At 28.1% G+C, this 27965-nt stretch overlaps 2 protein-coding genes and 1 long non-coding RNA gene across 10 annotated transcripts in view; all 3 read right to left on the bottom strand.

Moving 5' to 3' along the window:
• LOC116431042 (uncharacterized) overlaps positions 1-16890 on the bottom strand; it is a 33367-nt gene extending 16477 nt beyond the window's left edge. The window contains exons 1-3 of one of the 3 annotated variants that reach the window (XM_031985931.2): positions 16517-16890; positions 16411-16455; positions 13741-14088 (exon numbers count right to left, since the gene is read on the bottom strand). In XM_031985931.2, the coding sequence (XP_031841791.1) occupies positions 13741-14088; positions 16411-16436 (374 nt within the window). In that variant the 5' untranslated portion in view covers positions 16437-16455; positions 16517-16890. Of the gene's footprint in view, positions 1-7603; positions 7789-13740; positions 14089-16410 lie in introns of those variants that run through there. The other 2 variants (XM_031985932.2, XM_031985934.2) reach the window with 2 other exon arrangements.
• LOC143174505 (uncharacterized) lies at positions 92-3430 on the bottom strand. Of its 3 annotated transcripts, none has more exons than XR_012998537.1 (3): positions 3165-3430; positions 1746-2025; positions 92-265 (listed from the first exon to the last, which is right to left on the bottom strand). It is a non-coding gene; the product is annotated as an uncharacterized LOC143174505 (long non-coding RNA). The 3 variants fall into 3 exon arrangements; XR_012998538.1 differs by lacking the exon at positions 92-265 and adding an exon at positions 332-975; XR_012998540.1 differs by lacking the exons at positions 92-265; positions 1746-2025 and adding exons at positions 2082-2378; positions 2985-3038.
• Positions 16891-17874: 984 nt separating the features above from the next.
• Positions 17875-27965, bottom strand: part of LOC116431005 (Mitochondrial calcium uptake 3) — a 41488-nt gene continuing 31397 nt past the window's right edge. Inside the window, exons 5-13 of one of the 4 annotated variants that reach the window (XR_004235844.2) lie at positions 27800-27882; positions 26283-26345; positions 25472-25573; positions 23938-24066; positions 22542-22765; positions 22033-22190; positions 21786-21943; positions 20830-20893; positions 17875-19607 (exon numbers count right to left, since the gene is read on the bottom strand). Coding sequence is in view for 3 of the 4 variants with exons in the window: in XM_031985861.2 (XP_031841721.1) it covers positions 19539-19607; positions 21786-21943; positions 22033-22190; positions 22542-22765; positions 23938-24066; positions 25472-25573; positions 26283-26345; positions 27800-27882 (986 nt within the window). In the remaining variant the exon portion in view is untranslated. The remainder of the gene's footprint in view (positions 19608-20829; positions 20894-21785; positions 21944-22032; positions 22191-22541; positions 22766-23937; positions 24067-25471; positions 25574-26282; positions 26346-27799; positions 27883-27965) is intronic. The other 3 variants (XM_031985861.2, XM_031985862.2, XM_031985863.2) reach the window with 3 other exon arrangements.

The following is a 27965-nucleotide window of genomic DNA, read 5'->3' as shown; positions in this document are numbered from 1 at the left end:
TGCAACTGTTTCTAAAAGAAAGTATCAGAGGATATAAGACAAACCTCAGAACTTGTAAGATTCGATTGATGAGAGTACCAATGTCCTGGAAGGTAGAATAAGGAAAATGGACTTTGTATAGTTTGTCGATTTTAAATTACACTATTACCTTGACACGTTTATAGAGTATCTAATTAATGATGTGCTTAATCACTTTAATCGACTTCAATAATTTTACCAACATAGGAAAGAATTCAATTTGTTTAAAATACAAAAACTCTTTAATCTGTAAGGAGGAAGAAAGTAAAATTAATTTGCATTAGTTACGTTCACATATAAATAATAGGTACCTACGACATTTTTATGAAATATCGATGAGATTTTTTGCAAATAACCTGCAGGGATATATGAATTAAGGAATAAAATTATATCTTTACAATATTTTAAATATTAACACATCGTAACAACAACATTGAGTATTGAACATCACACTTTAAAATTTTTTTGAATCCAACCAAGTGGCGACGGAGAGTTAACTCTTTTTTCTACGATTTATTTATGTGCTATTTGCTATTACTACTTTGTTATTAATAATTTATTGAAAAAGAAACAGAAGTCTAGGCATTTTATATGCCTACGTTAACTCTGAAATATAATAATTGATAACAGAAGAATAATATTTAATTTGGATTCAAAAGAACTGAGTAATATTTTAAGTAATATTTATGTTTGTTAAATTCTGTTTAAAATCTTCATCACACGAGTCTAACATGTTGTTATAGGGTAAACAGTTAAAATTATCTTGTTTTTTAACTTGTATCATATATGTGAGTATATAATTCGATTCTCTGAATAACTACTGTTAGATACTTTACTATAACTCAATAATACGATAACCATCGTACGACAGATACACAACTTAATTTGTGCTTCAAATGGATATCGTGTCGCCTGCTGATTCCGCTCGTTCATATCAAGTCGTACATATGTATGTAACTATTAACAGAGAAAGCATACAGCGCATTAGTATGCTTAATAAACGTTTATTGTGCGTTCGTAGAGCAACAATTGACCCGTCACTATTCTAAGATGTGCATCGTCACAGTTTCATTAGCGACAATTATACAGCAGAAAATAATACGATCCGCGAATTTGCCATTGTGAGCGACAGATGGAACATGCAACTATTGTATTTAGAATGAAGATATGCAACAGGTTTCTTTAAATTATTTAAACAGATTTTCTAATTTGAAATGTGGAAAACTTACGGTTTCATTATTACAATAGTTCTGTTAATTGAATTTTCTTCAACGAGAAAAAAAATGATTTTAATGTGCACATAAACATTGTTTGGGTAATTTTATTTTTGTTTATGTATCTTATCTACTTTGACTAATGTTAGAATTTTTTTTATCATAGTATTAACACGTTAAAAAAAGTTTACTCTGAAATAATTTCAATTTATATTAATTATATAAAAGTATAAATGATACCTCAGATCAAGACAAGCCAATATCGAAATGAAATTTTGTTCAATTAAGACAACGGATTAAATAGTCTTTGTCCAAACATGACATCTTCAGGTAAAATGTAAAATGTCTAACAAATACAATTAATCAAATTTTTATTACGTGTTAATTTATATAGACAGCATTAGATATCAGAGAGTTTACGATCATTTAAATAGTTAAGAGGATAATAGAGGTCATTATATGACGCCATTGCTATATTAGCTGTACAACAGTTAACGGTGTACCTGTGCTTACCTTCAAATCACAAAAGGTTGTAATTCTTTTCGTGCGTAATTAATCTGCGATTTCGATACACTCAACACATTTTGGAACATTTTCACAGAACAGAAAGCGACTGGGATCATAGGGAAACACGTTTAGCGATAATGTTGTCCAGACTTTATCACATTGCTGACACTGTAATTCTCTCGCAGAGGTTGACGATCAAATTATAGCTTGTAAGGAGTCTGTTTTGTGTCTAGTGCCTATATAAAATTTTATTATCTTGCTCATATTCTTCTTTTATTTATATTCTCTATATTAATTATATTTGCAATGATAACATTATATTTTTTGTATTATAAGCTGAAATAAGTACACTTCATTGTATACTTTATTTTTTATAATAATTTTATAATAATCTTATACTATAAGATTGGTTTGCGATAGCTTTCAATAAGCTGAACTGTACGAGAAAATAATCGTTGCAATGCGAGTGTAAACTAGTATACGTAAGCAATTTACTCATTAAAGCGCAGCAGTTCACTCATTATCACATGTTTGTTATTAGCGTTGCCTCAGGGATACTTCAGTAAAATTTTCTCCGGATAGTTTAACGTAAATCTCGAAAATTTATATTGTTCTCTGCCGGTTTTAATTCACAGAATGCTGCGTTCATAGAATACCAACACAAAATTTCAGTATTACGGATCATTGATTTCGCAAAATTTCAATTTCATGGCTCACTAAATTCATCGGACATTAACGGTATGGGGCATCACTTTGATAGGAGATCATTACAAAGAACATCACATTTAAGGTGCGTCTACTTTTTACATTTTAGTTAACACAAATTTATAGAGAGACAATGAGCAAGTGAACATTTTTAAATTGTCAAATAAAATGTTACGAATAAATCTTTTTTACAGGTTTAGTTTCAATGATATAGTTCATCTCGTCATTATGATAAGAATCCCGTTAAAAAGAGTTTAGTCTGAACTAATTTTAATTTATATTGAGTATATAAAAGTATATCTTACAAATCAAGACGTGCCAATATCGAAATGAAATGTTGTTCAAGTAATTATTCCAATCAAATTATTATAAGATATTTTAATATTTGCTACTTTATTTAGAATTTACTTATTTCTTATTTGATATTTCTATCTAAATAAATTGGTTTTCTAATTTGAAATTTATCTGTTAGTTAAATATTTTTAGAGTTTGAAAATTTGTATTAGCCAAAGGTAAAAATTAAGTTATATAACTTATCACCTGAACACAAAGAAGTTTCGGGCACAAAAATACACTGCATTAAAGAATGTAATTCTGCAATTATTTAATTTCGAAAAGACACAGTTTCAAATATTCTTGGTTTAAAAAAACTTGATATCTTCAGCAATACAGTTTCCATATCACATTAAGCAAATAAGAACAAATCTTTTAATAGCTCACAATTTAAGTTTTTTACAATTAATGTTTAAGCAGCATTGAAGATGAGATGAGTTTCATTTCAAAAAGATCTGCAGTTTTCAAACGTGTTAGGTAAGAATTTCAGATTTACACAATCCCATAAAGTAACCACAAAAATTTCGACATCATGCTATTCTATGTCAAGAACACGATACCACAGGGAACATTGTAAATCCACGTAAAAACGTTTACACGAAACTACATTCGATGCAAACCGCGATAATATCTGCGTTCACCGTTGCACTAGAGATACTAGCGCTCTTGGTCATTTTATTGCAAATCATCATAGCATTTTAAAAGCAGTGGGGACCGGCTACAGCGGCGTGCTTGATAAAACATAATTCAGTTGTCACTATGGTACGCTATGGGTGAAGGTCACCGAGATTATGTCAGCTGAGTGATAAAGTCACACCGAAAATTAAATTAAAATATCACCAAATTAAAACACTTATAACACTATATAGAAATACTTTTTCGGTATTGAAATATTGTGATTTTAATTAAAATTGCGACAATACGATAATGGTTCAATTTTAGTTATTAAAAGAGAGGCAAAGTACAATAAAACACATAAGAAAAACGTAAACAAGAATGTGTAACAGATGAGGTTTAATTAAAGATAATAAGTTACTATTAAACTAGATTCTAGATGTAAACTTTTGTAAACAGATTGTGAATAGATTTTTTTTAATTTTATAGGAAAAAGATTACATTTAAAATATAACTGTATAATTAGAAAATAATTTTTATGGTATACAGAACGTCCACACATAAGTTTTGCTGAAAAATAAAATTATTTTCACTTATCTAATGAAAAATTATTGAACCAGTATGATCAGTAAGCCAACGTTTTGAAAATTTATTGTCGAAGTATTCGCCTCGAGAAATTCTACAAGGAAACATATTTTCTAATTAAACGTTCAATATTATTTACTCTGTATGTACACCTTAAATAAATGGTAGAATGATATGCAACATGTTCTGCTTATTTATTTCCTTATTTATGAGGAGAAATTCTAATATTCTGGAAAGGTTGGGTTGTGAAGTAATCTGAGGCAATGGAAGAGGTAAAAGTAAAATAGACGAAATATGGAATTACAAAAGGGGCATCGCACGCCATTCGGGTCAATTTCACTAAATTTCAGAAGAACATGCACTATGTAAAGTAATCTTGATACTGACAAATTTATGTATCTTCACAAACCATATATTTTACCATTATCACTAAAAACCTATTGACATCTATCTTCGACTTAATTAGAATTTTGACCTCGTACAATTTCGTTGACTTTTAACATATTCTCATCGGACAATCTTTGCTAAATCTTCCTTATAAAACCGAGTATTTTGAATATAAAAATATTTCATCATATGTCCATTAAAACTGCGATAATTATTTTTTTAATTAATATACAATATACTATACAATCTAGTATCGTAATACCTTTCCAGTAAAATTTATAATCTAATTAAAAATAAGGACAGTAAAAAATATCTAGATTTTTAATCTTAAAGATTCACAAGATACAATCATATAAACACTGTACCTACAAGGATTAATGGCAAGATAAAAAGGATACATTGTAAAGATTAATATAAAAAAGTAATCGTTTATAGATGTTTTCGATTGATATTCTCGATCGTGAATGTAGTTTGGTAATTACAACTTTGAACTTTGCTCTATCTATAGTAACTAAAATTATCTTGTTACTGAATTCCACGTTTCGCAATTTTCTTCTCCATTAAATTTCCCTGTAGCGCAATTAGCCGATTGCATAAAATTATTCTGCTCATTCACAAATTTTTATCGAAACTTTCAATTCCAATGATGCCTTGTGAAAGTGCTGACATTTGCATGGTTAATTGGCCACAGTAGCAGTGTTCGATAGACGCGGTTAGAGACAAGTTAATGATACCTGCTGTTACATTCTCATGAAAAACTTCATTTACATATAGTGTCAGAATCACTTCTTCCAATTCGTATTTACGTCGTTGTAACACTTGAACTTGAATCTGTTTTGTCTAAATGGAAATGTGTGTCTAAACATTTGTTTTTAATCTGTCCATTCAGTAAATTTTTAGCAGAAACGTCTTTTAATGCACAAATAATTTTTTATATAGATAAAAATGGGGAAAATTAATTCAATGAAAATAGTATTGCAATAAATGTGAATATCAGAGGATTTATATTATTATCACTAGAATTCTCTGATTTAATTTAAGAAAAAAGCATGAGAAAAATGGTTATACACGAAATGGAAGAAATAGATACATATGTATCAGTAAAGTTAATAAATAATTAAAATAAAATGTATTTAACATTTGTAAAGATTTTACGTTAAAGAGAATTTAATGTAAAATTAATTTTAAAAATCAGAGATTTGTCACCTTCATGGGTGACCAATTTTGTGCAATTTGTGTGGCCAATTTGAAGAATAGTAATAAATATTACATTAGCGTATCTGAAATTTTGTTTTGCCAAATATGATTTTAAATTCATGCTTTTTTACACGTTATATATTGAATGAAAACAATATTGAAGGGATCGCTAATAACTAATTTCATTATTACAGATTTATAAAAATAGCAAGTTAAAGAAATAAATTCCGGTAGACAACAAGTGAAAACTAATACTATTGTAACATCATAAAATATTTTTATTTAATTTCGATTTCGTGAGCAAGAAATGGAATTTGACTTACAATTACCTTACTTCCATTCCTGTATGTGTTCACATCCCTTTTTTCCGTACAAGCTTTAACTATTACTTAAATACCTGAGGCTTCAAAATAAATGAAGCTAAAATAGTTCTTTAATTTTTTAATATTGCATCCGTAGTTTTTTTACTTTCACAAGCAAGAAACTTTCTTATTTAAGAGTTTTTTTAAAAAAAAATATTTCATTATTTTAATAATAAGATTATTAACTTTTTTAAATTTGATATCATGAAATTAATTGATCTTTGAACAAAGAATGTACAAAATTATATAAGTAAACTTTTGCAGTAAATATGTGATATTCAAAAGAATCTAAGTGAAGTTACAATTTCAACTGACAAAACATTCAATATTCAGCTACTATGTACTTAACACATTATCAAAGACGAATCAGTCATATTTCAAAGATAATTTTAGAATTTATCAATGTAAAGAATCTTAATTACAAAATGTTATATAATAATTATAATAGAATTTCAGCGTTGTCCGTTCCGTTAGTAGAATCCCTTTAATCCAACCATACGTAAAAGTGGATCATTTTATTCGAATGCAGGATGGAGCATTGAACAATTGTAATAAGTGTCACACGCGTGATATGTTTAGCAACTGTAATTATCATATGTATTGTTATAACGCAGTGAGAGAAATGCTTATTGGCTCCGCTGCGGCTGTTTCGAACAATACGATACGTTTCTGTTTGTTGGACAGCTGTTTCCGGAAGAGATTCGACCGTTGCCAGACTATACAACGCACAACAGTGAGAAATTTTCGAGCAAACAGTTTATTCTTGTATACCAGATAATTATTTCCTGCGTCTATCATTAATTATGCTACCATAAAAAGAAAAGCTGTTCCATGAATTACCTTCTTCTGGAATCATAAACATTTACCCGCAAAAAGATTATATACGACCTTTCAGAAAGTCTGTGTAGGTACGCCATATTTGAAAGTTTTCAATTCTGCAGAATTCCAGCAGTTTAGTATTGATAATAAAATATTGTGCTATGTATTTTGATATAATAATATTTTATAATTCAGAAGATTTGTTTTGTTATTGCCTTTATTGAATTTTATTAGTTCTATCATTGGACTGGGAATTTTATTTAATTCTAATGTTTGAGGATAGATTTTTATGTCTTTGTTAATTTCTTTTAATCTTTTATTGAAGAAACAGATATCTATTTAATCCTCATTTTTAGAAAATAATGTGCAGGAATTTGTGAATGTGTAAAGACTTGCAATATATTTATAGTGTTTATAAAATGTAAGAAAATTTTGAATATAATAAGAACACAAGAAAAATGTAATAAGATCTTTATAAGTATTGTTAATACTTCGAAGTACTTAATGTAACAAACACATTCCTGTTTAGCCTATGTTTAATTAAATAATAATAAACATTCACAATCTACTGGTGATATTAAAAAGTAGTCAAGTAAATTTTTTTTTAAGTTAATTAACATTAGGTTCACGGAACGCATCAGTTTAATTATTGAATTTTATAAGCAATTTGGTAAATATTTTTTGATTGATGCAATAATACGAATATCTTTATCTCAATTGTATATTTTTAAAACTCTAATTTTCAAGATCTAAATAAACGAACATCAATTTCTCTAGAAATAATAGAATAAACTGTACAATAAGTGTCCGTATACCTAGTGTCAATATTAAAAGAATTGTAAGTGTTGTTTCCTGACTTACACATCATCCTGAATCGGTGTCGTAAAATCCGCAATGATTGAAGAAATTGCATTACCTATAGCTTTGTGGCAAATTTGCAAAATTAGCTCGTCCATTCGCGTTTTCGATTCTAACGTCGATTGACAGAATGCGTTCGTTATGTGTGTAACAAGTAAGAATACTGACTAAAACGGACATTGTCCCTTGTCGCGAATATGTTTTCTTTTTGAAGGTGAATTTGGTTTGTCCTTGTTAATGTACATTTCTCAGCTGGCTGGTTACTATTTTAACTTGAACTGTTAACTGTGTTCTGTGTTTTCAGAGCATACAGTAACACTAAAACTACCGAACGGGTCAAGACGACATTCCTCATTTCTTCATTTTGCAATTATTAAAAAGGTAACAGATGTTTCTTTGAAAAATGATAAAAGAAATTGACTTAGCAATATGCGAACTGAATTATAAGTCAATTATAATCTCAATAGATGCACTCTTGAAGTTTCTATAGAGGAATTTAAAAAAGTCAATTTAACAGCTCGGTAGTTTTAGTGTTAAATATCTCTTTATCATCCCATGAGCAATGCGGTTTTTTCAATTACATATACCGTATTTTTCGTCATCGACAAGTGAATTTTGGCAGAAAGGCATTGAAAGTCTATCGGAAAGATCGAAGAGCATTGTAGATAATGAATGAGGATATATCTTAGATTGAAATAAGTTTTTGTTTACATTAATTTTTGAAAATAAAAGAAGTATGGGAAAACCGCATTATTTATTGTATGACCCAATATGTATAGGAAATGTAAAAAGTTATTACGAAGAAAGTTGTATTACAACTGTAATGTTCAGTAGAAGTCTATAAAATATTCTTTACTTTGTTGAATAAATTACTAAAGTATTTGGTCTAAACTTTTACAGAACTAATGGAATAATGTATATAATTTTCAAAGCTGTAATAAATTTAGTGTAGTCAATAATGTGAATACAAAACACAAACAGTAACTTCAGATAAAAGTAATCGAATATATCTGAAGTAACTTAGAGAAAAGATTATGCTTCAAAATATTATAATTAAACCAATAATAAAAAAATTCGTCACAAAAGAAAAAGGAAGCAGTGTTTTTAAAGAATTTGATAAAAAGTAAATTGATGTCGTAGATTTGAATGACTAAGTTCTAATTTAATCGAGACTCTCGACAATCTTAATCACGAAAAATAACGATTAATTATGGTTCTACTGTGCCTACCCTTAAATTGTAATTTAATCTGTATGTTTTCCTTTAAAATGATTGTACTTTTTTCAATACAACCATATATTTTTTAAACGTTTAAAGTGATTCGAATAATTAAGTATAAATAATACTTTACTTTAGTAATATATGTCTATGTTTGAACTGTTGTTTAATTGCTTGAATCAACAAAGTGGATGATTCCAGTGTATTTAATGGCGGTTATTGGAATTTCTATAGAGAGAAAATTTGTAAAATGCGTCTACCGAATGGGATAAATTTTTTAGGCTGTGACGCGCTTATCGCTGATGATTATAGAGGTCGTAGCACTCACGAGGTTGTAACGAGAATTGCACAGTAATTACGTTCGCGACTCTTTAAAACAAGCCATTGTAAATAAACAAGCCTGCGCTGTAGCAGCAACTGTGACATTAACAATCCAGCAGTTGGCGTTTCATGTGCTTACGTATTCTACTTTTCTAGTAAACATTGTCTCTGACGATATTAAAACGCGGTTGTCGAAGGATATTTTTGTATAAATTCATTTTATATACATTTCTTGAAAATTTTCGGTCAGTTATTTTAGATAATTTTTAAACTTTGATTTTGAGTGTCACTTGAATTTTTCTTTTTTTCTGTAACACAGATACTTAAAGTTTAAATGGTTATACCTATTTTCAAATGCAAAAAATGATTTTGTCGATTATTTAATTCTAATTCTTCATTACTTTTTTAAACTGTCTTTTATGTATCTTAATTATCCTGTTCTATATAAACGATCTGCTAATTAGTATTCCTACTAGTATTTAATTTTCTAATTAATATTCAATTCTTCGATGTGTTAGCATCGTGTGAAAATTACAAATGAGTTCCTGAGTATCTCTACCCTATTTTTAACGTATGACACATGATACTAATGCATTTCATAAATAATATACTATCGATATCGATAAGTTAATTTAGAATTTATACAATTTTTGGATAATTCTAAACTTTTAAATATTATAACTAAAATATTGTTAATGAACTATGAAGTTATTTAAATAAAACTTGTCTTATAGAATACGTAGTTCATATTTAATGATTATTCATGTATATAATTGGGAGTAAAAGGGACAACAGTTCTTTATGCAAATGAAAGTTTACCTGTATAAATTAATTTACGAATATAAAAAAACTAGTAATTTAAGATCGATTTCAGATAAGAAGTTATCTGGTAAGAATTAAGTTATTTGTTTATGGAAAAAATAAAGCATGCATTTAGTTATAAAATATTAAGATTTGTATTATGCCTTACTCGGTTTCGGTTATTACAAATATATGAAATTTATTTTCTACAATATTCAATAGTTTATTTTTAGATGAAAAAAAGTAGTAGTCTTATGAATATTTGTATTATATTTTTTATGTTCACACACATATATCTGGTATGAACTTATAAATTCTTTGATATAATAAGAAATATTTTCTAATATAATTGTGATTCAATTTCGTTATAATTTATTTATAGTCTTGTCAAGAGTTATTATATACATTAATCTTAAAGCCATTGCTTCATAAATAGAGTATTGTTATTAAATTAAATATTACATTCCTCTAATTTAATTTGATTTCTTAAATAAATTATATGAATTTATATATAAAAACAAAGATATACATGCAAAATAATTTATTTACTCTGGCATCGTTATTAACATAGAATTTCGATTACTTACTTTTAGGAAGTAATGTAATGTTAAATAATGTAAAAATTACAATTTTAAATTTGTTTTATTTTTAACACAATGCAATTCTTGTGATAAATTTTCAAAAGGAAATTAATAAAATCGCGAACGATACCAAAGCGAATTATTGGAGAAGGTTTCAGTTAGAAAGAATCATATGATCAATAAACACGTTTGGTAATCGTATTACTGAACCAACGGCTGATGCTACACAATAACACTTTTCAAATGTTACTATGTCATGAACCGTTATCACTGAATAATTGAATATTTTATGCTAGAGGACCGCTAATGTTATACGTTTGTAACGTTTGTGGGTATATGAAATTGCTGAATTAAAAATTAGAAAGATGAGCAACCTATTTATTTTATAAGTAATAATTTAACAAATTCTTCAATACCCATATATTATTCAAGTACTGTAATTATTTGGATTACAGTTCTCTAAATTAAATGAATATAAATTTGAAAGAAGAAACGAAAAATATATCTATCTGTAATTAAATTATTACGTAGGTTAAGTATACTATAATAATATATATATTAAATAATTAGTATCAAGTTAATTTATAAACTCTCATCAGGAAGAGCATGAAATTAACCTCTCCAAGACAAATCAGTTTTCCTTTTTAACAAATGCAGATGATTTGAATTTAGTTCCTGCTTCTGTAAATGAGTGATTAAGTATGTAAACGTTAGCGGTCTGATTGTTACAGTGGAACGCCAATTAGCGAGATTTTCAAGTTACTGATGCTCCGTTTACTCGGATATTGATTCCTAATAACACTTTCATATGCTGATAAGGCTATCAGTTGCTAAATTATAATCAAGGGGCTACAAAGTGTCCGTGAACAGTGAAAAATACATCGGAAATCCATTTGCATAGAATAAATCAATCTATAAAACAAGATAAAATTTCGTATAAAGAAAAATAGAATAAAAGAATTTATTTTCGTTCGAATTATTTATCCGATTAATTTGTAAGTTAATATAGATCTTTATAACTAAACAATATATTTTACAGTTCATCGTATTGTACACTTCGTCTGACAAACTAGTTTCTTAATTTATGCGAATAGTTAAAGTTCTGCGGTAGCAAGGACTAAAGGAGTGTGTACATGCGTATTCGTGGATGTTATTGACACAATCGTTCAAAGTCGCGTGGCAATGAGCAGATAGAGTGTTAACATAATTGTCTCCAGTAATTATCATTGAAAATGTACTTAAACATTAAACGAACCGGTTACAGTTACAACAAATATTGAAATTCGTAATTTTACCATGTTACTCTCATTAGAAACTAAAATTTAATTAGTAAACGTCGAATTTGGTGCATTTGTTATGTATGCAGATGTGTGAATTGTAAGGGAAAATAATGTTAATTTCAAACAAAATAAATACAATATTTATATTAGCATTGAATTACCAAATCTTTTTACCGACAAACACATTTCATTCATTTTAATCTGTAAACAATAATATTTGCATGGAAGTCCATAATTAATTAATGAGATTCTGAATAGCAATAGTTCACATAATACTTGCTGGAAGTCAGCCTTCGACAGGAAAACGTATATATTCAGCTATTTTGATCTAGATTGAATGTGTTAACCGTTACTTTATGAAAGCAATATTAGAATCTAATATCCAACGCGATTTATGCTACTCTAGCCTTGTTTCGTTTTAATTTCAAGTTAGTTTTTTATTTTATTATCAAAGGTTTCTTAGCATAAAAAGGAACTGCATATATTCACTGTAAATATACATACAATGGAAAAGGTCACAGGCACAAAATAATATTTCCCTTCGATCAGTGTAAACTAAACAATTTCATACTTATGAAATTCATTTCAAAACCTTCACCACGTGTCTGCCCTAGCAAGTCAAGGATTACAAGGTAAGAGGTTGACACATGTTTTCTCACTTCAATATTTATTTTAGCAATTGAAGTTAAATAAACTTAGATAATTTCGAATATAGAGTTAAAGTAGAACAAATCAAAAACTTAACCAATTCGAAACGAATTAGTGTATAAAGACTAAAAAAAAATTAAAAATTGTATATACTGGTTTGAAGCTAAGACCTTAAAATGAGTTTTAACCTGTAATAGTCGAGTACTTTCTATTAACCCTTTGTGGATGAGACTGTCTCAAACTTCCAACATTTCTTTTCACAAAAAACTAAATTATGGAAGTCTTAAATACTGAAAAAAACCACATGTCAGTCTCTAAATTATGGAAGCCTTAAATACTGAAAGAAAAAAAACCACATGCCTATCTCTAGTTAGTTGAATAACAAAATTATCCATTTGCAGTTTTCGATTCTAGATATGGAAACTCGAAGCAAAAGGTTAATAAGCCAACAGAAGACTAAAAAACAAAAGTCTTGAACTTTCCGAAATTTCGAGGATTGTTTTTACAAAATGACTCTGATTTCGAACGGCTTTACTTCTTGCGTTGTAAAGACGAACGATGCACGCCGAGATATTTTTGTTCAAAAAATTGCCAACGATGCCTTGTAAACATCGGTAATCTTGTTGCATTACACGTACTAGATTGTTTTGAAATATATCACTCTATACAAAATGATTAATAAACAAAATTAGCATACACACGCTCGCACACACACACACACACGCTCGCACACGCTCGCACACGCACACACACACACACACACGCTCGCACACGCTCGCACACGCACACGCACGCTGAATTTCCCTGATCGCTATCACTATCACGCTCAATTTTGTTGGTCATTATCACAAGAAAATTAAGCGTGACGTTATATTTTCAATTAGCTAGAAAATAAAAATGGTGGGTGTTATTGAAAATGAAAGTAGTAATTCTGATTAGTAGTAGTTCTTTTTACTTGTTGTAATTTTTCTACTTAAACAAAATTAAAAAAGAAATTGGTAAAGGGCTTCTTTTTCATATTTCCTTATGACGCAAATGGGTTAACACTAAAACTACCAGACGGTCAAACTGATCCATTCCCGATTTCTCCATTTTACAATTATTAACAAGACAACAGATGTTTCTCTGAGAAATTATTAGAGAAATTGACTAACAATACACAAACTGAATGATAAATTAATTAAAGTCTCGATAGGTGCACTGTTGAAGTTTCTATAAAGGAATTTCAAAAAGTCAATTTAACTGCTCGTAGTTTTAATGTAAAGGATAAATCGAAAAAAGAAAACACTTACTTTCGTAGCCACTTGAACATTCCCATCATGCCCATCGCGCACGTGGCGCATCGGCCAATCGCGCGTAGGTAAAACTCGGCTAGGTGACAGGTGAGTACAGTGGCGCAGGCGACAAACGCGATCGCGAGCCTGCTAGCCGATGAGCGCCGAACGTGCCGGTCCGCTTCTTTTTCGCGACTGACGACGGGGTGACGAGCGTCGGTCTCGCCGCGACACTTCCTTCTGACACTTCTGACAACGCGACTGATCGGCTGCCGTCTCGCTTTCCCACCGAAACCGATCCCTTGCACGATCACCGCCCCACTACCGATGTCCTGGCCGAATCTGCTGTGTCCTCGCAAACTGTTCCTTTCGACATTTCAACGGAAACAAAAAATTTTGTTAGTCCCGTGTCAAGGACATCAAAATGTATATTGCGCCGCGGGCTTGATAAGCCATCATTGTTTAGAGTAGGGATCGTACGGAAGTAAATTAACACGTTGACTGCCACAGTCTCACCGATCATCGCAACTTCTACATTGCTTGGAAACAATTAAAATAAAATTTGGTACTTGCGTGTTATATGGATTATCTTTGTTTTGTGACTGAAGGTCGTTGTGATTAATCGTTTGGGTTGGATCTGGGTTAACATTTATTTAACACTAAAACTACTGAGCAGTTAAATTGACTTTTTCTCTACAGAAACTCTAAGAGTGCATCTATTGGAATTTTACCTGATTGACAATTCAGTTTGTGTATTGCTGAATCAATTTCTTTAATGGTTTCTCAGAGAAACATCTGTTATCTTTTTAATAATTGGAAAAAGAGGACATCAGGAGTGGGTCATTTTGATCCGTCTGGTAGTTTTAGTGTTGATATTATAATACGTTATTAATATTTTGTATTATCACTATTAGTAATAGTAGTACTACTATTGTTATTAGTATTTTATTCCTTGAAAATAAAGGTAGTCTGTATAATACGTAAGTACAGAAAATTGATCTCGAATAAAATTATTTACAATCATAAATAACTGAATAATAGTGTAGCTTAAAAATGATATTTCCTTATTATTAATAATTAATCCCATTACTTGTTGTCTTTTTTATGAAAGAAAAAATAATATTATACGTAATATTCTGAATTTTTGTGGCGGTCAACGTGTTAATTAATTAATAATATTTTTAATAACTTGAAAATTACGTTTTTCTCTTTTGTGAATGTTTGTGAATTTGTAAGAATCTTTGGTAAGAAGTATTAAGAAATTCCTTTCATTGTATTCTGATTTCTCAAAGGTATATGTTTTTCTATGTATTTTGTTACCTATAAATCATTAGATGTCTGATTGTTTTAAGAAAGATGCAAATTGCGATATAGTAACGAGTATATGAAGTAATCTTATCTTTAGAAAATGTTATTTTTACGTAAGATTACAACTGGGACGATGCGCTAAGCACCTTTCAGAATTGTTTTTAAACATTGGTGAGTTATAGTATGTTTGCAATTATTTAATATATTCTATATCGAACTAGATTTAATATAGTGAAAAAGCAGGACCTAACGCTAATTAGATGTAAGAATTAAGTAAAACATTGAGATACATTACAAGAAATTTAGGTTGGAAACAATTAAAGATATCGAAGTAATTAGTTTATTTTATAATGTATGAATTTACAATATTGATTGTAAATCAACGATACTAGCGGCGATGAGAGATGAAATATTGAATAATTTGATTGAATTGCGTTGCTTATACGCACACATAAGCACCATTATTTGGGATTGCTTTTTATGTTACTAATTAATTGGTAGCAATGCTTTAATTAAACTTTGACAGTGCTTTTGTTTTGTTTAGCTGTTTTTGTATGATTGATTTAATTTTGAATAAATATTATAAACACTGCTAATATATTATACATATTTATTGAATTTCTATCAGATTGAGTTGCTATCATATTATCGTCATCGCTGACATCTTTGTTTTAAATTCACTCTTTTTAAAATTGAAATACAACGAAAACATTAATAAAACTTTCTTACATTAAATGTTACTAATATTTTCTTAAATTTATAGTCTAAGATACTATGCAAAGAAAAATTAACAACCTAAAAGCATTTTAAAATATACCGTATAAATTAATTTTTTTTTAATAACATATATTCAATTGATAATGCAATATTCACGCATGAGCATAAAAAGAAACATTTTTAATATAATTTTTACTTCCATAAAAAGATAATCTCTAAATTTCCTGACTACGTAACATTCTCACTGCGATGTCAGTCTGTCCAGTGTTGACTGTATTTACTTTAACGAAGTGTGATTGCAAATTACGAACAATTTATGGAAATTCTAATTTTTCAATAAAAATTTCGTTTCTGGTAACAAAAGTAAATTAGAAAATTAATAGCAAATTTTATAGCAAATTTATAAACTCTGTGGTTAATAAGAACATTCGTATACTCATGATTATCATAAATATATGAAATGTGGAATGTATGGACAATTATTACGGATAAAAATAATAAGTGCCTAATTAAAAGTCTATTGGTTAATTTTTTAATTAAAATAAAGAGAAGTTATGTAAGGAAAAATTAAATCAGTATGGAGTTTGTTATGTAGATAAATTCTGTTGCTCTATAAAGATAACTAAAAGTAAATACAATAATCTGCAGTGATAATATACTTACGAATAGTCTAGATCTTCCACATCCATTATTTCCGCAATCCTTCCTCTTAATGTAAAATTATTATTGCATAAACAAAGCAATTTTGTAATCGAATATTCAACTTTACCTGCTTACTGCATGATAAATTGTCAACGATAAATAATAAAATAAAATAACTTAAAGACAAATTATTACGACCGGTACTACATTTATATTTTTCATGTCACAAGTTTATAAAACATACAACACAGTTTACATTTGTCTACTGTTTTAAATAATCGTAAAAACGTAAAGTCGACCACACATAAAAAGTATTAAATTTTGTCTAACTTAGAGCTCTTGCATTTATTTATTGTTATAATAAAGCGAAGTTTAAAGGCAATTGAACAATCTTCATAGAGATTGTGCAATGTCCAGTCAAACCGGTGAACTTCTGAAACGCGTGTCAATGGCAAACTACGACACACTTGTGAAACGTTCAGTTTTGACAACAACTTTTGACTTTAACGAGCATCGGTGTGTTTGTTTCTTCGTGATGTTTACAGTTGTAATAGCTTTCGAAATTTTTCTGAGAAAATTCAATTTTCTTTTTCAACACTAAACCAGATATTAATATTAGTGTTTATTATAAAATAAATTTTATCTTATTTTTAATAACATTAAGATGGTTTTTCCTTGCATTGTTGAATTATTTAATAATGAATGTTAGAATCCTTTCACACAGACCCAAAAATTTGTAATTTGCAAATTAAATACTACATATGTACCTTACTGTCTGAAATTACTATGGTAAAAATAATGGAAAACTCTGTAAATTTTAAAAACTTCTTGAATTTCATCATACTGTTTAAAATGATACAATTAGTCAGTAAATGACGTTTGTCCCTAATGATTTCCAATCATGAAACTTGTTATTGTAATCAAGAAAATATAACAAGAAAATACAATTGTACCCATTTCGATAATTTTAGATGTATAAATTTTAGGACACACACTCGTCTACACGAATTTTTGTGATTTAAGAAGGACCATATACTTTATTTTACAATTTTTTTCTTAGCAACCGCATTTTTCAAAATTTCAAAGTTATCATTAATGTTTTACATACAAATTAATCTTTTTTGTAATTAAAATTATACATAATATTACAATATTTTTGGAAATAATTGTTGAATTTTTAACAATTTAATAATTTAATAACTATTACAATTATTATTATATTACTATTTCATAATGTATATATATGTGTATATGTATATACATACATACATACATATATACATACATATATAAATAATATATGAATACTTCAATAGTTGAATCATTAGATTGATTTTTATATGAGATATATATAATTTATATGTGTATATATATATATCTCATATAAAAATCAATCTAATGATTCAACTATTTATGCATCTGAGAAAATAATTAAAATATGTCAAATTTTAAATTTTCTGGGTGCATATACTGCTTTAAAATTAATTTAAAAACTATTTTAAAAGTAACAATAATAAAAAATCATATATAGAAAAATTTGTATAGCAGAAGAATAATTTTTCACAAAGTATTTATTATAAAACAATACATACTGTATTTTTCGTTGTCATTGAAATACACATAATGATTCTATCTTTGAAAGTTGTTTAAATAATTAAATCAGATAAATCGAGCATTAAGTTGAACCACCATAACTCCTTTGGAAATTGCATTCCTAGACAGAACTCATTATTCTGGAACTAGGAAGCTTTTCGTGGTATCATTGACCTCATCCGCGATGAAGTTCGTTTGATGTTAGGCCGTAAGGACAAGTAATGACGTGTTCTTTATCGTCAGCTTAATTCATGAGACCACCAGACAGCAATCAGTGTGATGAGTGATAACAAACAACACGCGGAGACGTGACTGTTAGAGATACTCATAGATCTTAGAAGTTATGTTCAATTACTTTACTAGTTAATGAATTAAATTGCATAAGAATTGATAGTTGTCACTTAATAACTAAGTTTATTAATAAATAATACTAATATATATGATTCATTAATTATTATTAGATTGATCTAAAAGTCTCATCGTGTTTCTAAACAAAGTTAAAAGAAAAATTTTATTCCATTGAAATGAACTTCATTGAATTATGTGTTGCGTATTTTATTATCTTTTAGTTCTCTTATTTGTAATATTTATTGGATCGTTGTAATATAAACGCCACATTAAAAAGTAAATTGACAAGACTTTTTGGTCAACTTGATAATAATAGTCAATAACAACAAATTATTTTAATTAATTAATTATTAACTATGAAATAACTTAGCCAATTAGAGTTAATATAGATCAATTATTATAGTTATTAGTTAATTTATAACTTAAGCGTTGTAGATTAAGTCAAACATTAATTAAAATGTTTTCCTTTTCATGCATTTGCATGCACTAATATTTATTACAGTCAAATTGCGTATATATTTTATACTTTAATTGAATGTCACATTTTAGATAATTTAATTGGCAAAATATTGTATTGATCGAGTTTTAATTACTGCATAATTATTCAAACGATTTAGTACAGTGAGTGATAAACTATATAATTAAACTTGTACTATAAGAATCTCGTTCCTTTTGGTACATTAATCCATCTAACTGAACAGTACATATTCATACAATTATTTTGTGAAATAAGTAACTATATTAATTATATACACTATTCGGAGATTAAACACAAACAGTTTTTATATTGATGTATCTTTAATTTAAACAGAACAAACACTATACATTTGAAATGCTCAATAAACAATAACTCATATATTATAAATAAAACAACAGATTTTTCTTTAATATGTTTGTAGCAAATGGGCAAGACTGCCGGTTGTCATTATCTATTTTGTCAGGACTAGCCTTATCAACAACTGTGCAAAACGCAGCATAATAATCACACTGTTACAAACACGCAACAAAATGAGTAAATATTAAATAGAGGTAGAGAGTGTGCGGTTTATGTTTAATGCAATGGTAACTGCAAATATCACAATAGAGAAGAATGTAATAAGACTAGGGGTTGAAAAAGGACTGCCGTCCATATGGCACTTTATATTATTGAGTACTATGCGCAGTTACTCTTAGAATTTCCATCTTTCTCTATCTTCATTTTCTTCCAATTAACGAGACTTCATTTCTTGCTTCACACAGGCATTAAACGCTTGCCAACCCTCGCGTCGTTGTTGTGACTGTAAAACATAATAAAAAATGTTTCATTAATTATTTTATGCATCGTGCTCATTTAAAGAAATGTCATTTTATACATTACCCATCAAACATTTAAAATCAGTTATAAATGATCACTAACTCAAACTTAATATTTTTAGAAACAGCCATTCAATATTTAATTTTTTCAATTTTTCTTGATTTCAGAAATCAATGTAATTAAATTCGTTAATCTGATACGTATATCATTATTTTCATTAACTTACAAAGCGATTGGAAAGTTTCAGTTAGCGTAGGTTTGTGAGATACAGTGTACTTGAATTTTATCACAAGTGACATTAACTTCATTACTTGGAAAAATTAAACAAAATTGAAACTTTAGCTATAAACGTAAATCACAGTGCAATTGATTCTTATAGAAACATTAGTATATTAATGTTTTAATTAAGATATTTGGGCTACGTTTTTAATATAAGCATTTGAATATTGTTATACTTCAGACATTTTTGGTAGGTACGTGTACTTCCAATGTCTTCGATTCATTTCTTCATCGTTCTAGCGTATTTCATTCTTGCATATGTAACATGTGTAATGATGAACGGATAGCTGTAATCCTGTAAAATGACTGATCACAAAAATTACTATGGAAAATGATTTCCTTTTTTAACAACTTTAGAGTGATATTTATATAGGCTTATGATTAGATGTTTATGTTCATTCAAATGCTTACTTTTTTAAAAGTATTTGCAAATGTTCTTGTTAGAGCTGTACATGTTCTAAATATATAACAATAAAGTATTTAAATTATGTAAGTAGAAAAAATAACTGTTGATTACAATTTTACAATTCATTAAATTCATTATCACATTATTTATAATATTTGGAATAAATATTTCACAATAAAGATTGAAAAACAGCAATAGAAAAATGGATCTGCAGAGCAAGTCAGATTATTTACAAATAAATAATTTTCAAAATTCGTAGAAAGTGAACATATGCATGTTTATAAAAAATATAAGAATATTTTTGTACGTTTAATCAGATAAGAAGAAATATATTTGACTAGGAAACGATATTTTATTTAATAACAAAACTTGCTCTACTTCTTTTCCATGCATGGGAAAGATGAAAACACACTATTATTCGTATGTATTTATACGTTTCAAATGAACTTAAACAAAAATCAACGTGAGTTCACACTGTCGTGCAAAAAGTATAAATCACCAACCCAGTTTCATATCCTACCAGTTATCACGAGAAGCGAGATATAACAGTACTTTCCCGAGATCCATCTGTCTTCTCATTAGATCTAATATACATAATTAACAACTTAAGTTAGACACCATAAGATGGAGAGCTAGATGAAATCTTTAACAAGGTAAGTACTTCCGAAGAATCCAGTTCCCGTCATTCAGGAATAAACGTTCAAGAGAGAACCAACGAAAGTGAAGCAAGATAAGACGAGGAAAAGCAAAATTCATACCAGTGTGTACATGTATAAATAAATCTAATGTTTTTAATCCGTTAGCCGGAAAGACGCTTTAACTCGTCACTTATTTCAATCGTAATGTTATTTATTGGTATGAAGTATATTTTCTCTACATGTACTCAGACATAAGTTGTTTCTGGTGATTTAAAATCTTTAAGGTAACAGGTTTAACAGATTAACAGTTAAGTTAAAAAAAAATTAACGAAATTAAAATTTCAAACGTTCATTAGTTACTATAATAACGTAAATATAGAATGCAGTACAATGTGTAAAATACATGTAATTATTGTAAAGATGGCAATTTTGTTTTAAATTATTAAAATTATAATTAACACTTTATTGGTTGAAGAAATTTATTAATGAATTTGTTAGTAAATTATACTGATAAAATTGAATTCATTAGCTTTTTAAGGTAGTGCATTTAAATAATGACTTCAACTTCTTATAGAAAATTCAACATAAGGAGTTTAAGAAATATTAAAATAATACTGATAAAGAAATGATTGAATTATTTATTAGTGATCTTTTAACAATAAAATGACTGAACATAAATTCACGATAACTCAGTTTAATAGTAGGAATTTCGTGACAGAAATAATAAATGGAACGTATTAAGATTATTACTATATAGGAGGTAAATTAATAGAGTAATTAAATTATCTTGTTTCTTGTTCCAAGAAATACATAAATAACTTATTAATTCACAAGATACCTTAAAACCTCTGTGAAGGCGATCCTGCATTATCACGATGAATTCCTTGTAGGACAACTGACCATCGCCATCTTCGTCGAACAATGCGAAAACTGTATCTATTATATGGCCGGAAAGCACACTTCCTGTACAGATTTTTACAGCACGTTGGAATTCATCTAAAATACAGACAAAATTCATATTTTAGAACTGTAACTTGTTTGTTTTAAGCTTCTAAATATCTCGAGAAAGAATCAAACTTTGATACCTTTGGATATGGGCTGGTCTGCTAATGTATACATTCGCATAGCTATCGAGAAATCATCGATATTGTTTAAGAATTGATAGAAACGTCGAAACTCATCAAACGTAATGCCAGTTTGAAGTTCTGTGTTCTGTAAGATCCGATCCAAATATTTGTCATATCTATAAATACAAAATGATAAAATCATCAATCTTTAATTAAATATTATTCATATGTAAAAGATAGTATTATATAAGGGAATCCCTGACTTAGGGAGTCATTCATTTGTTAAAGTGATTAAGTATAAAACAAAAGTTGAGGGGATTGGTGAAATTATATTATATACAATTATATAAATACTTTGTCACTAAAATTTAAAATAATTAAACAAATGGAGATAGACTCATTAAAATAGTTAACTATTAATAGATTAATACTTCTTTTAAAATAAATATTAAAATATTAAATAAATAAAAAATTTAAATATTGTTAAAATCATTAAAATATTATATCTAATACAAAGGATGACTTACTCGTACGTGTCAAGATAAGTGTATCGTAGCAAAATTCTAGCAAAATCCATTTCAGTGATGGCTTCGCGACCTTTACTGAATTCATGAAACTCAAGCTCAAGCACTTCTTGCTGCAGATTTTCCATGAAACGTTTAAAGTCTTCGTACTTCAGCTCAATATTACCATCTTTCCCAAAGAAATGTATCATTAATGTTGTATCTACAGCGTGTCGTCGTTGCAGACCCTGTAAATTTTTTCGTGTGTTTTTATTAATTGATATTAATTAAAATTATACATCTATTACTACAATTACTATAGATAATTATGAAAACTTGTAAATGAGGTAGTATAGATGATATAATTTAATACCACTGATAATGATAGTATTGTTGATAATGACTATGCTTAGCTAATAACGAAGCTATTACTATATAACTCTGATATTCAACTAATGTTTATGCACTTCCCTACGGTAATAACAATACTAGTTACATAGTTTAGCTATAAAAATTCCTAAATCCGAAATAGAGAACTTCTACAACTCGAATTATTTGGACTACTCTACTTCTACGATTCGGATTTAGATGCCAGACTTCTAGAAGTCGCAGTTCTCTTATAACATCATAAAATGATAATATTTTTATCATTGTTACTTTCTCTAATTTATAATCTACTTTATATATCCGCCAGCTGCATTTGTTCAAAGCGTATATCATTCATTCGTAAATGTAGTAAAGATAAGTCCTACTTGTCGTATTAAACGATGTTTATTGAATTTCTTTCTAGTTACTTTACGGAAACATGTTTTCGAAAAATGTATAATAATGACGATAAAATACATGTTTACAATTCATTCAGAACACATACTCCATATCCTCATTCTACTGTAATAGATACTTTATTGTTTACGTGATGTCAAGTGTTGCGACAGCCAGATCAAAATGATCTGGCTCTGGTGGGCGTAAGTTAATAGATAGGTGGCACAGTCCCTGCAGATCAGAGTCTATTGTTGGTAATGTTATGTAGTAAGTACACAAATTAATTTTTATTATGACTTTTGTCTTGCATGTCTATAAATTATAATTTTAATATTATTATAGAAATATAAACTGATATTTAATTGACTTAAACATTAAACATTGAAACAATGGTAGCTTTCATTCTTTTTTCTTCTAGATACATAGTTATGAACAATATATTTTCAATGTTTTGGTATAATTTTCCAAAGTGATAATTGTATTAAATATTCTTTCAATTTATAAATAAAAGACTATTTTACTATTATTTATGTTTTACTTTTAGAGTAACTGTGTATTGACAGTGAACAAATGATTTTCTTACGTTCGCCCAAATTATTAATAATAAAATTAATTTAATAAAGTTATTAAACATTTTTAAATTACAACAAAAACATACCTGCTCGTCATCAATATATTGAACTTGGATTTCTTCCGGAGAGGTTTGTCTCTCGATTAATTGTTCCAAGTTCTCTTTGGTCTCGGTGCCATGGCGCCCTCTCCAAGTGTGGCTGAACACTTTTTCCATCTGCACGTAACACGAGGGGAAGGAAAAAATGATTAGAATTCTCTTTTATTTTTCGATCGAAGGTGTAACCTTTATAATAAAACATACAGATGGATTTGCATAATACAGAGGCAAAATGGCAGCAATGATTTCAGCATCCAGTGCTAATGGGTCTGAAATAAATGCCAGGAGAGTTAGCATAGCAGTGATTAATATGAACGCACACGTATCATTCTTTGTGTACTAACAAGTAATTCACTACTTTTTATTTTTAATTCCCTGATAATATATATTATATTTAATATTTTATAGTATTTTTTGGTTCGACGCAATAGAATACAATAAAAAAGAATATTAATTTTGTTAAAAAATGATGGATTACTTATTGATGCACTAAGTAATCGAAGTATATGTAAATTCGTACTCTACATAATCGTATACACTTCTACAAAATTATGGTACCATGACTCATACAATTTTCTTCTTAGAATTATTTGCCCAGTTACAGGCTCAGAATTAATTGTTACTTACCTAAACAATCTCATAAAAATGAACTTGTATTTATATATTTATAATCAGAATGTTTATTAAAGATTTTGTTTTACGATATTAAGAATTGGACTAAGAAATATGCTTTGTTCATAAATAAATAATAAATTGGCTGCGTATCATATGAATGAATTTTATATTCCAGTTTTGTTAATCGTTGTGTCTAGAGTTTAAACATAAAAAAAAATATAAAAATAGCATGTATTTATTTAACATTATTTTAATTGAATCATACATTTAAAGTATTTAAGTGAATCTTGATAACTGGGGAAATTAAATTATGTGTTTATTATTTAAAACGAAGTTCAATGTTTACTAAACACTTATTGCAAACTTTATTATGTTTAGTAAGTTATTTATTAATACAAAAATTTAACGATTCAAAGAAACTGTGGTTAATTAATTATATGTGGTTAAGACGGACAATGTGCTACGATTTTAATTATTACGACTCTTAATTATGGAATGAAGAATGTCGTCTCCTAATTATGATTAAGTGATAACTGATAATGGTTAAAGGATATTATTTTTCATACAGTTGTAATACTGACGTATTAATGAAGTAAATCTCAATTATCTTTTCGGTGAATAAAACTATTCATTACACAATAACATTGTACTTTTAATACAATAAATATTAATATAAATTATTAATGTGAATTATAATTATTAATTATTAGGTTAAAGTTCATTTAGTATATTTTCGAAAAGTCTTTTATTGTCGTGTGCAAACAATAAGAAATCGTAGTAATTGAAATCGTAAGAGAATTTAAGAGGCGGCACAAAACTTAAAGAAAAAAAGTAAAAAATAAAGAGGGAAGAAAAGTAAAAAACAAACCAACGTACACACGTTTGCGTATATGTATAGAAAACTTACGTAAGAATTAGAGACAATTTCTGTTTTCTCGTTTCCCTGATAGTTGTTACGAAGTTTTGGTATACGAACGAATTCCCCATTCGGTGTGTATATGGTATTCAACTAACACATTCAAATAAATAATAGAAAGTATCAATCAGCTGGATATCGAATATAACGAACGAAATGAAGAAAATTCCGTGTGATACACAAACATAAGCTCTTATGTTCAAAATAGATAAAGCGAAAATAGAAATGAAAATACGGATAAACGGCACAGTAAAAACTAAAACACTTCTAAGCAACTAAACTAAACAGAAGGACGAAAATTAGGAAGAAACAACAAAAGAGCGTAAATGAATAACAAAAGATTTTGTAGAAAATAATAACAAAAAATATAATAGAAAAAAGTACAGAAAGAAAAAAAGAAACAAGCTTTATCATTAGCAATTTAAAACTGTTTTTTAGAAATATTGTTAATTTTTTAAATTCGAAATGCGATATTTTAAATTTTATTATAAATTCTAATCGTTAGTATGAAACTTTTAGTCTTGATTTCTGTAAACAAAATTAATTAACGTCAGAGTATAGATTGTTTCAAAACACAAAGAGAGAGAGAGAGAGGGGGGAGAGAGAAATATTACGGTGGATATAAAATAATTATATACCGTTAAGGGATTTGTAAATTACGGTGTTAAGTCTGTTAGGTGTCAAAGGCGAAGCCGTCGTGGGCTTTTGAAAGCGATTAGAATGAATCATCGCGCTACTTTTAATTGAAACTAGCGTCGATCTTGATTCTCTTTTCTTTGTTCACGAGTATGCGAAAACTCACTGCACGTTTAGTTTCTTCGTCGAGCCGCCGCTGCTTCAGTGTGCCACCGAGTAGTTGTCGAATCTGTGAAAATTACAAACGTCGCCGTGCAAATTGGATAAACACTATTACCATTGCGTCGCACAATCTTCTTCGTAGCGCAGTTTCTTCTTTTTTTCCTAATTTCAAATTTAGTTACACGAATATGTCACCACAAAAATTCTCACGTCCCCTTCGTTTTGTTGCTTATTACGTTATACATTATAAAAAAAAGTAGTCACAATTATTATTAATAGATAAATTTTTGTAGTGTTATTTTAGTTTTCCTTGTGTAGATGAAAATTAAATTTTGAGTAAATTATTGGTTGGTGTACATAGTACTGTATTCTTATATGGGAGAATTAAAAAATTTAATGAAGAATTTTTGTTTATAGAAGTTAAAAATCTTACTCAATTTTTGTTTATGAAATCAATTAATTTATTAAAAAGGTGCTAACAATTTTGTAAGTATTAATTTGTTCTGTTATGGTAATTTTCTGATTGATAGAAATTTTGTCTTTCTTCTAGAAATTATGTACTTTCAATTACACCAGTATTTAAGAAATTAAATATTTTATAATGCAGTTGTTTAATATTCAGTAATTAAAAACAAAACAAATTATAGTAAACTTAAAATATTAGTTTTACATTAAACCAAAAAGAGTTTAATCAATTAATTGATTATGCATTTGATTTTACTGATATGTCAAATACCAAATAATTATATTGATTATTAATCATACATCATTAAAATCAGGCCAATAATAAATAAATTAAAAATGGCACAGCAATAAATAAATTAAAGTGCATATAAAGCGTACACGTAATGCACTTGGCACTAAATCTCTAAATTAAATATTAGGTAAAATTTTTAATTCTGTTCGTGATATTTAAATGACTCATGAAGCGTGCACAGAATAAATCCTGAAACTGATTCAGCAATGCTTTTTACTGTAATGTGAAAAATCTTCGTTTAGGATTTTCGTTTCAGATATCGGTACTTAAATACATCTGAGCATTTTTAAAACAACAATGCCAATGATATTCGGAATATTGTTTATTATCATTTTGTATAAAAAATATTACTCCGTACTATTTACACATTATTAAACATACTTCAATTTGAATATTTCTAACGTTAGAAGTTGTTATTTATTATAATTATAGTTATTTTTATGCAGTGAAGGTATCTTTATATAAAATCTAAGCTTATATCATTAACATACGAAAGAAACTTTAAAGTATGATTCAAAATAGCATCACAAAGTTTAGTAAATTGAAGTATTATTTAAAGTAACAGTTTAATCCTTTTACTCCAATTAAAATTAACCCAGATGATATCCAAGTCACGATTTGCAAATATTTGTTATAATTTAAAAATCTATACATTTTATGTTTTTTTGTCCTAATGAAATACATGCAAATGTGTGATCAACAAAACATCTGAAACTTCAAAGAAGTTATTACGGACACGAAAGAATTAAAAACAACAGTCTTACCACAAGGAATTCAGTTTTGTCCACGCGTTCGTTTCCGTCAGTGTCGAACATGTTAAACGCGATTCGGAAACCTGTATTGGGTTCTAAAATAATGTGTTATGTTACTTCGGTGCTTCAATCGGTATTTTTAGAGGAATATATACACACATTATTATTGTAATTTATT

This window comes from Nomia melanderi, chromosome 5 (genome assembly GCF_051020985.1).
Source record: "Nomia melanderi isolate GNS246 chromosome 5, iyNomMela1, whole genome shotgun sequence".
Classification (NCBI taxonomy): domain Eukaryota; kingdom Metazoa; phylum Arthropoda; class Insecta; order Hymenoptera; family Halictidae; genus Nomia; species Nomia melanderi.
Note: the sequence above shows the minus strand (reverse complement) of the source record. Positions and strands in the feature narration are given on the sequence as shown.